The sequence below is a fragment of the Panthera leo genome, chromosome C2 (genome assembly GCF_018350215.1).
Source record: "Panthera leo isolate Ple1 chromosome C2, P.leo_Ple1_pat1.1, whole genome shotgun sequence".
In the NCBI taxonomy this organism is placed as follows: Eukaryota; Metazoa; Chordata; class Mammalia; order Carnivora; family Felidae; genus Panthera; species Panthera leo.
Window position 1 is genome coordinate 83057083 of NC_056687.1, and position 11967 is coordinate 83069049.

At 44.3% G+C, this 11967-nt stretch overlaps 1 protein-coding gene across 1 annotated transcript; it reads right to left on the reverse strand.

The window, feature by feature from the left end:
* Positions 1-1615: 1615 nt before the first annotated feature.
* Positions 1616-8020, reverse strand: LOC122230133 (5-hydroxytryptamine receptor 3C-like). The gene is made up of 9 exons (XM_042955836.1): positions 7954-8020; positions 6476-6642; positions 6021-6065; positions 5435-5544; positions 4996-5165; positions 3212-3372; positions 2473-2677; positions 2074-2289; positions 1616-1942 (listed from the first exon to the last, which is right to left on the reverse strand). The coding sequence occupies exons 1-9, from the start codon at positions 8018-8020 to the stop codon at positions 1713-1715; spliced, it is 1371 nt and encodes a 456-aa protein (XP_042811770.1). The 3' UTR covers positions 1616-1712.
* Positions 8021-11967: the final 3947 nt, after the last annotated feature.

Genomic DNA, 11967 nt, shown 5'->3' on the forward strand with positions numbered 1-11967 from the left:
TTAAGAAAATAGGGGCTTGGAGTGCCTGGTGTCTCAGTCGGCTAAGTGTCTGACTTCAGGTCAGGTCATGATCTCACAGTTAGTGGGTTTAAGCCCCGCGTCCGGCTCTGCACCGACAGCTCAGAGCCTGGAGCCTGCTTCGTATTCTGTGTCCCTCTCTTTCTCCCCGCCCCCCACCACCCCCCGCTCATGTTCTGTCTCTGTCTCTCTTAAAAATAAGTAAACATTAAATTTTTTTTTTAATTGGGGCTTTTTTGGATAGTAGAAATAATATGTGCTCATTGAAAACAATTAAGAAAACACAGATGAAAGGGTACCTGGGTAACTCAGTTAAGCGTCTGACTTTGCCTCAGGCCATGATCTCTCAGTTCGTGAGTTTGAGCCCCACATTGGACTTCGCACTGACAGCATGGAGCCTGCTTGGGATTCTCTCTCTCTCCCTATCATTTCCCCTCCTCCACTCATTCATGTGAGTGCATGCACACACTCTTTCAAAATAAATAAACTTAAAAGGAAACACAAATGAAGATATAAAAGAAAATAGTAAACACTTCTAATTCCCTAATCCAAGACAAAGTTTGCTTATGTTTTGGTCTCTAGCCATCCATACCTTTTTCTCTGCCCTTCTCTCCAGACCTCCTTTTTTTTTTTTTTTTTTTTTAACAGAAATTATGTGTAATAACTTGTTTTTCCCACTTTATATATCATGGTCCTGTTTCTATGGTATGAACATAGATCTACATTCTTACTTTAAATGGCTACAAAGCAACTAATTATGTGGCTATAGGATAATTGATTTAACTTGAACCACCCCCTTGGGGTTTTTTTGTTTTGTTTTGTTTTGTTTTGTTTTGTTTTGTTTTGTTTTGTTTTGTTGTGAGAGAGAGAGAGAGAGAGGCAGAAGGAAGGTTTAAGCAGTCTCCATACCCCACAGCTCTATTCCACAAACTGTGAGTTCATGACCTGAGCAAAAATGAAGAGTCAGACACTTAACCAACTAGCTACCCAGGCGCTCCTAACCTGAACCCTTAGTCTTCCCAGCCCTCCTCCAAACATATGTTTTCAGAAGGCCCTCTCTGATTTTGTGAATTCAGAGGGGGGAAAAAGGACACAATATATAATTTATTTCAAAGAGCAATTTCAGGAATGAGAGAGAAGGCAAGTGAAGTGAAAGTAGTTGATACAAGAAACATTTTCCTGTTGTAAATATTTTATAGTAACTTTTTACAAGTGAGACTTGACCTTTTCGTTCTTTTAAAATTCTGAAAGTGTCTTCAAATCAAATCAGATTACAGCTGTTTAAGTGAACTATCAAGTCCTCTGCAAGAGGACTCTACGTCCCAGTGTTTGTGGACCTATTACAAATGTACTGAGGAGCCAGTGCTTCCTGAAAAGTTGCGTTTGGGGGACAATCAATCAAGGAGAGACTCTGCTGACCCTCAGCTCCATTGATAAGAGAGTCAGAAGTTATGTGTGGCTAAGGAACTCTTAAAGTGTGTAGGAATGACATATGAGAAATCAGGAAATTGTTTGGGGCTATTCTGAACCTGCTTGGTACAGTTGTGTTGGAGTTTGGGGAGTATAGATGGGGACATGGTAGTCACTGGGGTTAAGTGGCTAAGATCAGGAATGGGGCCCAGGACTGGCTGGCTCTAAGACCAAGAGAAACTCCAGGCTGTGGTTTGCAGGGACAAGTGGATATGAATGCCTGCCTAGGTGTTCCAGAGGACGATGACTGTGATGATGGAGGTGGCCGTGAAGAGCAGGTAGAGGCGGAAGAGCAGGGTGTCCATCATGTGGCTGAACTGCACCCACAGGTCGACCAAGTGCTGCTTCTGAGCCTCATCTTCCTGTTGAGCCCTTGTTGACCCAGGACACCCATTTAACCCTGTCCCTCTGGCACCTGGCACCTTCTCCACTAACTCCACGGGCTTCTTCATACCTACAGAGAGACAGAGACCCAGCCATGGGCCATGGAGTTCACCTGGGGAGCAAGGGAGACAGGGAGGAAAGAAAGAGTAAAAGAGTGGAGGTGTGGGAAGAGAAAGTGTAGGCGGTGCTGACTCCCCTTACCGTGCAGGTGGGTGAGGGTGAGGCCGAGGCCCTTATTTCCCTTCCCAGGTGCAGTGGTGCAGCACTTCCTTGGGCTTGCACAGTTGAGGAGCAGAGAGTGGAGCCACCAAGGCATAGGTGGGGGCTGTGTGGTAGCCATGTGCAACAGGTGGATGATGAAGATGGTTTCTAGCAGGCTGATCACCATCAGGGACAGACACAGGGCAAAGTAGACACCTTAGGACAAAGCAAATTCTAAGTAAACTAGGGCAGATTCTTTTCTACACTTGTCTTAATACTCTCCAAATCCAATCTTTCCTCAGAACCCCTTCCCTCCTTAAGTGGAGAGGCAGCGGTTCTCCTGTTTCCCTCCCTGTGCCCTGCTGCCTTTGCTTCCCTGGAAAGTGGGAGGGACCATACTGATGAGAGGGGTGCCAGTTGCAGGGAGTAAGTCATTCATCATGAGCAGGAAGACGTTGTAGCCCAGCAGAAGTGTTATCTTGAATGGGGCACGAGTCTCACTTTCTGCCGGCAGGTAGAAGCTGAGGGCATCAATGGCAACCAGAAAGCCACTGGGCACCAGAAGGTTTATGATGTAGAGGCTGGGCCTGCGCCTGATGGCCACCTGCGGGGAGGATTTGTGGAGAATGTGGCAAATAAACTGAGAGCTCGACTTGTATATTTGACTATCTAATCCTTGCTGATGTGTTGAGGCTGGCTGTGGGAGGATCACTTTAGGTACCACATGAATTTAATTGTGCCCTGTACAGAATTACCCACTTTGTTGTCTAATTTTCACTTGTAAATATGTCCAACCTGCTGGGAACACAACAATTGTAGACATCTAGGGACAAGTAGGGCCCTTTGGACCATCACAGAGGTGGCTGCTCCATTCTGAGCAGTAGAGCTTGTTACAGCCAAGCCCAGCCTCCTCTCTGCAGGGTGGGGAGGGGAAGGGGAAAGAGGTGATGGGAAGAGGCGGGGGGGGGGGAGGGGGGGCCTGGGGATCATTCTTCAGGGCAGTTAGGATAGAGGGTGGAGTGGGGAATAGGTGCTTAACCCCCCGGAAATTCTTTTTTACGTTCTAAAGTGCCTTAGATTAAGAGGAAAATCAAAGAGCAACTGGGATCAGAAGTCAAACAGGGGCCCCTGGACTTACATAGAACATGATCTGGTCATATAGGTTGCTGCCCACCAACATCTTTGGGGTGGCTTTGTTGATGCCCAGGAGCTCCCACTCTCCCTGGGTCTGGATGAGGTTGCGAGATGTATCTGTTATCTCCCACACTTCCTTGTCCATGCCCAGTAGCATGCTGTCCACTGCAAGGGAGGCCAAAGGCAGTTTGGTCCAGAAGTTCTCCCAGCTTCCTGCCCCCAGACTCAATTCCTCCCCTATTGAGCTTCTTCAACAAATTTTCCTCTCTGTTCCTTTAAGGTAAGGCATCCAAGTTTTCTCAAAAATGGATTACAGGACCACAGTTCATGGGTGTGCAGGCTGCAGCATCGATTTTTTTTTTCTTTTTGGTTGAAAACAAGAATGAGTCAAAGTTGTTATGGGAATGTTGGGTATGACTCAAACATGAGTCAAGAACTTCTGCAGTCATTCCTATTTCCCTTCTCCATTCCCTAGTTTTATGATGTTGTTTTGGTGGAATCAAACATGAACAGCTCAACCTTTTTATAATTACATGCATGCCCATTATAATGATTAATTTATCTAAATCTGCCACATGACACCTGGTGGCATTCAATGTGTTTACTGGTAAAGTGTGTTAGCTATCAAAATTAAAAGGTTTTAGCTACGGGTGCCTGGGTGGCTCAGTTGGTTAGGGTCTGACCCTTGATTTCGGCTCAGGTCATGATCTCCCCCCTCGTCAGGCTCTGCACTGACAGTGTGGAGCCTGCTTAAGACTCTCTCTCCCTCTCTCTGCCCTTCCCCCACTTGTGTGTGCTCTTGCTCTCTCTCTCACTCAAAGTAAAGAAATAAACATTTTTAAAAAATAAAAAAATAAAAGGTTTCAGCTAAAAATTGTGGAGGTGCAGTAGCTCAGGGTCAGATGAACCTCATTTGGCACAAGGGCCATCCAAGATATCAAGCAGTAATTCTTTTTTTTTACTTTTAGTTTTTAATGTTTATTTATTTTGAGAGACAGGGAGAGAAGCAGAGCGTGAGCAGGGGAGGGGCAGAGAGAGAGGGAGACACAGAATCCTAAGCAGGCTCCAGCCTCCAAGCTGTCAGCACAGAGCCTGACGCAGGGCTTGAACCCATGAACCATGAGATCATGAACTGAGCTGAATTTGGATGCTTAACCGAGCTACCCAGGCACCCCTTAAGTTTATTATTATTTTTTTTTAGTAATCTCTACACCCAACGTGGGGCTTGAACTCACAATTTGGAGATCAAGACTTGCATGCTCTTCTGACTCAGCCAGCGAGGCACCTCTGTAGTTCTTTTTTATAAACTTCATTGAGGAATTAAAGCAGTAATTCTTTTTTTTTAATTTTTTGAATGTTTATTTGTTTTTAAGAGAGACACAGAGTCGAGCGGGGGAGGGACAGAGAGAGGGAGACACAAAATCTGAAGCAGGTTGTCAACACAGAGCCCGGTATGGGGCTTGAACTCATGAACCATGAGGTCATGACTTGAGCCAAAGTCAGACATTTAGCTGACTGAACCACCAGGCACCCCTAAAGCAGTAATTCTTAATCCTGTCTGCACATTAACATCAGCTGATGACATATAAGAACTAACAGTACCTGCGCCCCACCTGGAACAATTAAATTGGAATCTCTGGAATGATGCATAGTCATTGGTATTTTTAAAAAGGTTTAGTGGGTGGCCACAGTTGAGAAACACTGATCTAAAACCTTCTCTAATCATACCTATACCACTTAAATATCTTCCCCAAATCTTGAATAACTACCAACATATGTCTTGCTCACCTGTATAGAGGAAGGAGCTGAAGGTGAAGGTGCAGTTCTGTTGGTCGAAAGGGAAGTAGAAGATGTCTAGATTACAGATGCTGGTCACCCGCACTGGCCGGTCGTAGGTCATTTGACCTTCACTGCTGACGAATACAGTGAGACCTGGAGGTGCTCGATCCACATCCATGCTGCTTGTGAGAGGGAGGGAGAGGGTGCTGTGGTGCTTTCATTAGTTTTGTTTCCCTTCACAAGTCTTCCTCTCCTATGCTCTCCAGTTGGGTTCTTTCTCTACTGTCACTCTATCTTGTCTCTTGTACTCCTCATAGTGTTTTGTGGGAGTCAATTAATTGACACGGTGCCCCGTCTGACTCTTTTGATGTCCCTGTGCCTTGCACTGCCCCTAGGCTGTTTTTTGCAGATGGGCTTCCTACTGGCTTTCCTCAGCCCAGATACGCACGATTCCACAATGAAGATGTCTGGGAGCCACAGGTTTTCAGCTGATACAGTGAGTTTATTGATGCTGGCACACTCTTCTGGGTTCCAGCTGATGAAGGCATTGTCCCACATCTGTAGCCAGGGCAGTGAGCCAGGAAACAGGTGAGCAATGGCAGAGCTTATGCAATCAGCCTCTCCTGCCCCTCCTGTTCTTCCTTGAGCTCTGATCCTCTTTCTCCCACTTGTGTCCCTAATGACCACAGCCTGTATCCCCCCTCTTCATATAGCCAAGTGTCACTGGTAAAGTCCCCTTTAGTGGCCTTTTTTCCAGGCAGACCTTAAATATAGGCTAAAATTCCTTGGTCCCAGGAGCACACCAATATACTGGCCTGTAACCATTTGGCCATTTTCTTGTGTCACCATTTCCACCTTCATAAGCTACCCAGAGAGATTTGTGTCCCCAAGGCCAGTCCAGTTCTAGATGGAGTTATTTGGTCACAGAAAGATTTATACATTGAGTAGAGGTTTGGACTAGGAAACCTTTGAGTCACTCCTCAAATTTACACTTATAAATGGAACTGGGAGGGAGATAGTTGAGGCTGCCTTACCAAATTCATCCACAGGAATGACGTCAGAAGCTGGAGCTGTGCATTCTGGTAAAGAAATTCCCATCCAGGGTTGTTAGTACAAAAAGACTTGACCTATGCCCACCTCATATTCGTATATTTAATAATTTATTGGGCCAGGCATAGTTCTAGATGCTGGACTGTCTTTTCCTTACTTGTCTCCCCTCATAGCTAGGGACAATTCAGTTTTAATTGATAGACCGCTCTTTTTTTCTGGAGCATTCTAGAAAGGACAGGGCTCAAGAACAAATCCTGAAAAAATATTACTGTAGCATTATTCTTTATGTCTCCCCATCCCATAGGAAAATCCTCTAATTTGTACAGAATCCATTCAGAGGACTGAATGTTCACCACTGGGCAAGTACAATGTTGGGTTGACAGGGCAGAGAATCCTTGTTCCTTATTAGAATCTATGGAAAGTGGGGACCATGTCTCACCACTTCCAGGATGGCAGACAGGGTGAAGGAGATGTTGACACGAGTGGGGATGCTGTCGTTGACGACTGGACGGAAGGCCTTTCTGTCAAACACTGCTTGGAAGGCAGCAGGATCCACCCCATGCTGGTCAAAGCCTGAGCAATTGATGGTGAAAGTGTCACCTTTTCCTGTAGTGAGCAGAGACCCTATAAGAGAGAGCCTCTATTGCCAGGGCTGAAGTCTCTCTGCAGAGAGAAAACAGGTGACATACTGGGAGGAATGGTGAGCCCTCCTCCCTGGGCCAAGATTTCCCAAGGCCAAAGCCCTTCCTGCCAGGCCAGAGAGGATGGGCTGGTCAAGTAGGCAAATGGTGGAAGTTGGTGTGGTAAGCTGAGTCAGGGCTCTATTTTCATTCCTATTGTTTCATCCTCATGCAAAATCTGCCCAAATCTATATGCAAACTTGGTCTCACTTCAACAAGTCCTCAAATGTATGTCACAGGCTTCTTGGGTCTACCTAGTAGCACCTCTCAGCACTGTCCTAACACTTGTCATCTGGGTCACTTAGAAGTCTGCTATAATGTATTTTCCTCATTCTCAGGGACTTCTGTTTACTGAAGACAAGAACTGATTTGTCAAAAAAAAAAAATAATAAGGGAAGTAAACAAATGTACTTCCTAGGTAGATATGGATAACATGTAGTAGGTATTCTGAATGGGTATGTACCTTGGTGCTATGCATTTATTTTTCCTTCTCAGATTTAGTGACCTCAGATATCTTGGGTTTTATTTCCAGCATTGGGATAACTAGGCAATATCACTGAGCTTGTACCATATGCCAATAGTATAGTGAGGCCTGTGTAGGTGTTGTGTTTTGGCCATGACCAGGGAGCCATCTTGGTAGTACCTGAGCAGAATCTTAGCCCCATTTCCAGCTTTGTGTGATCTTTTGCTCTGCTTGCTCCTCTACAACTCCATCTCTTTTCATAATATTTAAGGTATATCCAGGCTAGGAACAAATATTCCCTCATGGAAGCAAATTACTCCTACCTCAGATTGATTCCTACCTTCCCTCAGTGTTTTACCTACTCCTTGATGACATATTTAAAATCAGTGGCTACCCTTCTCACAGATACTATGTCAAGGGAAGAAGACAGGAAGAGTGGGATGAGGGTGTAGGGGGAGGGGCATCGGAAGTGGGTGAAAAGGTGTAATTGGAAGGTGGTGAAGTGGGACAGTTTGGCAGATCCCTATGCAGACAGGAATAGAGAAGTCAGTGTATACTGATCAGCAAAATGTCTTCCTATCTGATATACCCAAACACACACACACACACACACACACACACACACACACACACACACAAATACACACACTCAAGACACAGATATTAGGGAAGAAATATTTAACATGTTAATTCTGAATGTCCTCCAAGTGCTGCAGAGAAGTTTCTAGATGTCCTTCAGAACCACTCTGGTCTTCTCTTGTTGTCCCATCTTACCTGGAAGCAGAAGGTTGACAGTGAGGTAGAGGAGGAATCCCCCCCCAGCAGGCCACCCCCCTTCCATTCTCCTCTTCTGGACTCTTCTCTGGGGACTCACCAGGAGCCCCCAAACCCTTGAGCTTAAAGGAGCTCAGACCACACCTTGGTTCCTGGTTTTGAATAATGTGTATGGCAGGTGACCACTCCCTCGTGAGAGGCTGTGGCCAGAGAGGTCACAGCAGAGTGTCCTGTTTTGCCCTTGTGCAGGTATGCCTTCCGGGCTCCAGGCAGGGGGGAAGGTAAGCCAAGACTAAGGGCGAAGCACCTGTTTGACAGCTCTGTGCTGAGATCAATAACAAAATAACTTGCCTTAATGAGAGGGTGTGGGCTGGGGAAGTAAGAATTAAATTCTTTTAAGGCCAGGGAATTTGCAGATTTGGAAAGGTGACAATATATAGTGATTTGGTTATGTATTCATTAGAGGTAACTGCACGCATCAAATCATAAAGCTCTGTTCATGCCCTCATCATCTGTGGTCTATATTTTTCCAACAGCCCCTAACTAGATTTTCTCCTTTCAATCTCTCTGCCTTTCTGATTCATTTTACCTAAACCAAGTTTTCTATACATTTTTTACTTTGTGCATTGATTTCATGATAATAGAAGTTATAAAATTAAGGTAGCATAACCCTTTTTAATGTCTTTGTGTTGTCAGTAGTGTTATACATTATCATAAACTAGTAATCTCCAATAACATCAATATTAATGGCATGTATCAATATTATGTCTTATGTGACATCTCTATAGAAAACACAATTGGACCGAATGAATAAATTGGAGCATTGTTATATTAAGTATCTTAGTTACATTTCCAGAAAGACTTGGAAATTTTTTTTCTTGCAGAAAGGGGAAAGGATCAGACCTAGAGTACAAAAGAAACTTTGTTTAGATGGAAGATCATGACAGCCCTAAATAGAAAGTGCTGAGGAAGACAGGAATGACCAAGGGGCCCAAAGTAGAAAAGCACAGGAGAGAGATATTTTCTGTCTAAGGTTTGAAATATCTGCAGTGCTTCAGCCCCACTAGCTCTGTAAGGCATTTCTTCCCTGTTTTAGAAACTTGGCCAGAGGATTGGGTCATTATGCCATGTAGGACCAAAGTATTACTGTGTCTATAGACACACCTGTGGGGCACTGGGCTCCTGGAATGGCTAAGAGTGAAGGTCTTTCAAGTACACCTTAGTTCCACAGGTAGGCTGGGCTACCAGACCTTGGGTCTAGGAAATGAGGGTTAACTTTAAGCCTTAATGAAAGGCAGCTGATGACAATTGTGTACCTTGCTTTTATCAAGGTTGGCTGAAAAACTGGACCTAAATATATAGGTTGACTTAAAAGTAGGTTTGGCTTCTAGGAAGTGGATATGATAGAGGCAGGAGAGATAAAGCAGTAAGGCATCTCCTCTCCTGCTCTATAACCTCCTGGAAAGCAGGAAGCACATCTTGTCCTTCTCCCCACCACACTCCCCAACTCTGCCCAGTGTGTGGCATATAGTAGTTAGCAATCAATAAATGTTAAATATCTGGCCCATCAGTTCACTATGGATGGAGAGAGACACACAAGCCTTGGACAGATGTAAGAAAGGTGGTTGGGAACCTAATGGGGATCCTGAGGCCATATCAGAGAAGTTACTTGCTGCTCCCATGGTGTAGCTAAGGTGTGGGTTCCATCTTGGATGCGGTATGGTAGAGATGGGGGTTGGTGAAAGTAGCAGGTGGGATGCAGAGGGCTGGAGCCAGGGCCCAGCCTTTTATTTCTGAATGCCCCCCTCTAAGTTTCCAATAAAGGTCTAACCAGAATGACTATTTATTGAGTTTGTGTCATGTGTCCTACACTGGTGTTAGGCACTTTACTTACAGTATTCTTTTTTTTTCTTTAATGTTTATGTATTTGTTTTGAGAGAGAGAGCATGAGTGCGAGTGGGGAAGGGGCAGAGAGAGACAGAGGGAGAGAGAGAATCCCAAGCAGGCTCCATGCTGTCAGCACAGGGCCTGATGCGGGGCTTGATTTCACAAACTGTGAGATCATAACCTGAGCCGAAATCAAGAGTTGGACGCTTAACCAACTGAGCCACCTAGTATTCTTATCCTCACAACTGCTTTATGAGGTCAGTGGAATTTCTCCCATTTTACAGATTAGAAAACTGAGGTGCAAAAGGTCAAAATATCTTGCTCAATGTCCACCCAGGTAGAAATAGGTAGAATCCAGATTCAAACCCAGGTTTGTTTCCATTGTTCTTTCTTTTCCTTGCTCTTTTTATTACTCCATAGCTTGGAAGTCTTATGGCCTGGATTATTGGGACCCTAGTTTCCCACAAGTGAAATCCCTAGGCCTAGACAATGCTTGGATTCAGAGGTAAACAGTGGGGACAGGAGCTGTAACTTTGCAAGTCACAGACACCAATAACTTTCTCCTTAACTTATTCCAAGTAGGATCATGCTGCATGGTCCCACTCATCTGGGACCTTGGTGTATTGGGTTTGGGAATATAGCTGTAACCTGGCAAGGGCAGAATTAAATGGTGGAAGGGGAAAATGAGGACCATTGTTTTGCAGCACTGATGGATGGCAGTCACACACAGAGGCCATTGGCCAAAGCTAAGGATCCAGGAGTACAGAGGCAGTTGAAACATCCAAACTGCAGAATGGGTCACTAACTGGGGGTCAGGCTGGCTATGATGCCTGAAGCAAAAGAGAAGGAAGGTTCTGGGACTCTGAAATGCACCTAGGAAGAGTCCCATGGGCAAGCATTCACCTGTGGCTACCCCTTTGACAGGTTCAGGCTCTGATCCCGGGCTCTCTTAAAGTCTGACAACCCCACACTTATCAGTTCCTTTTCCTCCACTTCATTTTTCTCACCTAAAAAATGAGTGGGTTGAACTAGAAAGTCAGTAATTCTTTATGTCTACTGCCTCTCACCCACAAGTCGATTTTGCACACTCTCAGTCTGCATGATAAATAGATGTTCTCTGGTGCGTCACATTTGGTTTTCTAGTTTCTGTAAGCTTGTAAATGATTTTTAAATCCATATTTTAAAAATAATTTCATCTGTGCTGTTAGCTCAGCAACACAAATGGAATTTAAACATAAAGGGTGAAGCCACTTGTATAAGGTTTTATCCAACAAGTAATGCAGTCAGATTAGAACCCAAGGTTGCCAGATTCCAAAGTCTCTCTGCTATACTATTTTCATACTTGCCATTTGGAAGAAGCAGTACTAATGAGTGACCCAATAAGAGAGGTTACCAAAGGGAGGATCAGAAATTGGAGAGGAGGAAAAGGATGGGCTTGAAATGAAGTCTGTGACTTCACATCCTAGAGTAGACCTGAAGGAAGAGGAGAGAGAGCAAAGATAGTAAGGAGATAATAAATTTTAATGTCAGGTTAATATGGAGCCAAGAGAAAATGTAGAAAAGTTGGAGAAACACTGCTTCTAATAGTTTAGAGAAAAAGGGAGTGAGCACAAATGCGTGGAAGAACCACAGGTAGCACTGCAGGTGAATGGCCAAGGTGAAGAGTGATCATCCAGACACAAGCCATCAGATGCAAGATAGCCCAAGCAGGAGCAGTTGCCTATCAGCAGATTTTTCTAAAGATTTTCCTAAATTTTTCTAAGTTACCTTGCAAAGCCTTTCAGTGGTTTGCTCCATAACAAGAGGAAAGTCATTAGCACTAAGCATGCCTATAGGATTCTGTTATAGGTGGAATAGAAAGGCAGAAACCATATCTGTAAATTTTCTGGGAGAGTTCTGGTTTTAAGGTTCCTCATGATTATCGTTTGTGTATTAATATCATGTGTTCATATTTTGCTTGTGGAGAAGATAAAATCACCATATCATGCCTTCTCTTGCTGAAAAGAGATCTAGCCTCCTAATTCACATTTCAAAAAAAATAAATTGTGTATCTTCTATTCAAATAAAACATAAAGTTATGTGTTAGAAAGCAGGTGAAGAAAATAAGCAGAATAATATGTACCATGA

What these genes read in the sequence shown, in the direction of transcription:
- LOC122230133 (XM_042955836.1), bottom strand. Translation starts at nt 8,020, where the DNA reads ATGGAAGGGGGGTGGCCTGCTGGGGGGGGATTCCTCCTCTACCTCACT. An exon ending in GACATCTTCATTGTGGAATC is followed by an intron (nt 5,166 to 5,434) that starts GTGCGTATCTGG and finishes TCTCACAAGCAG; the next exon opens with CATGGATGTGGATCGAGCAC. An exon ending in AACTGGCACCCCTCTCATCA is followed by an intron (nt 2,290 to 2,472) that starts GTATGGTCCCTC and finishes CTTTGTCCTAAG; the next exon opens with GTGTCTACTTTGCCCTGTGT.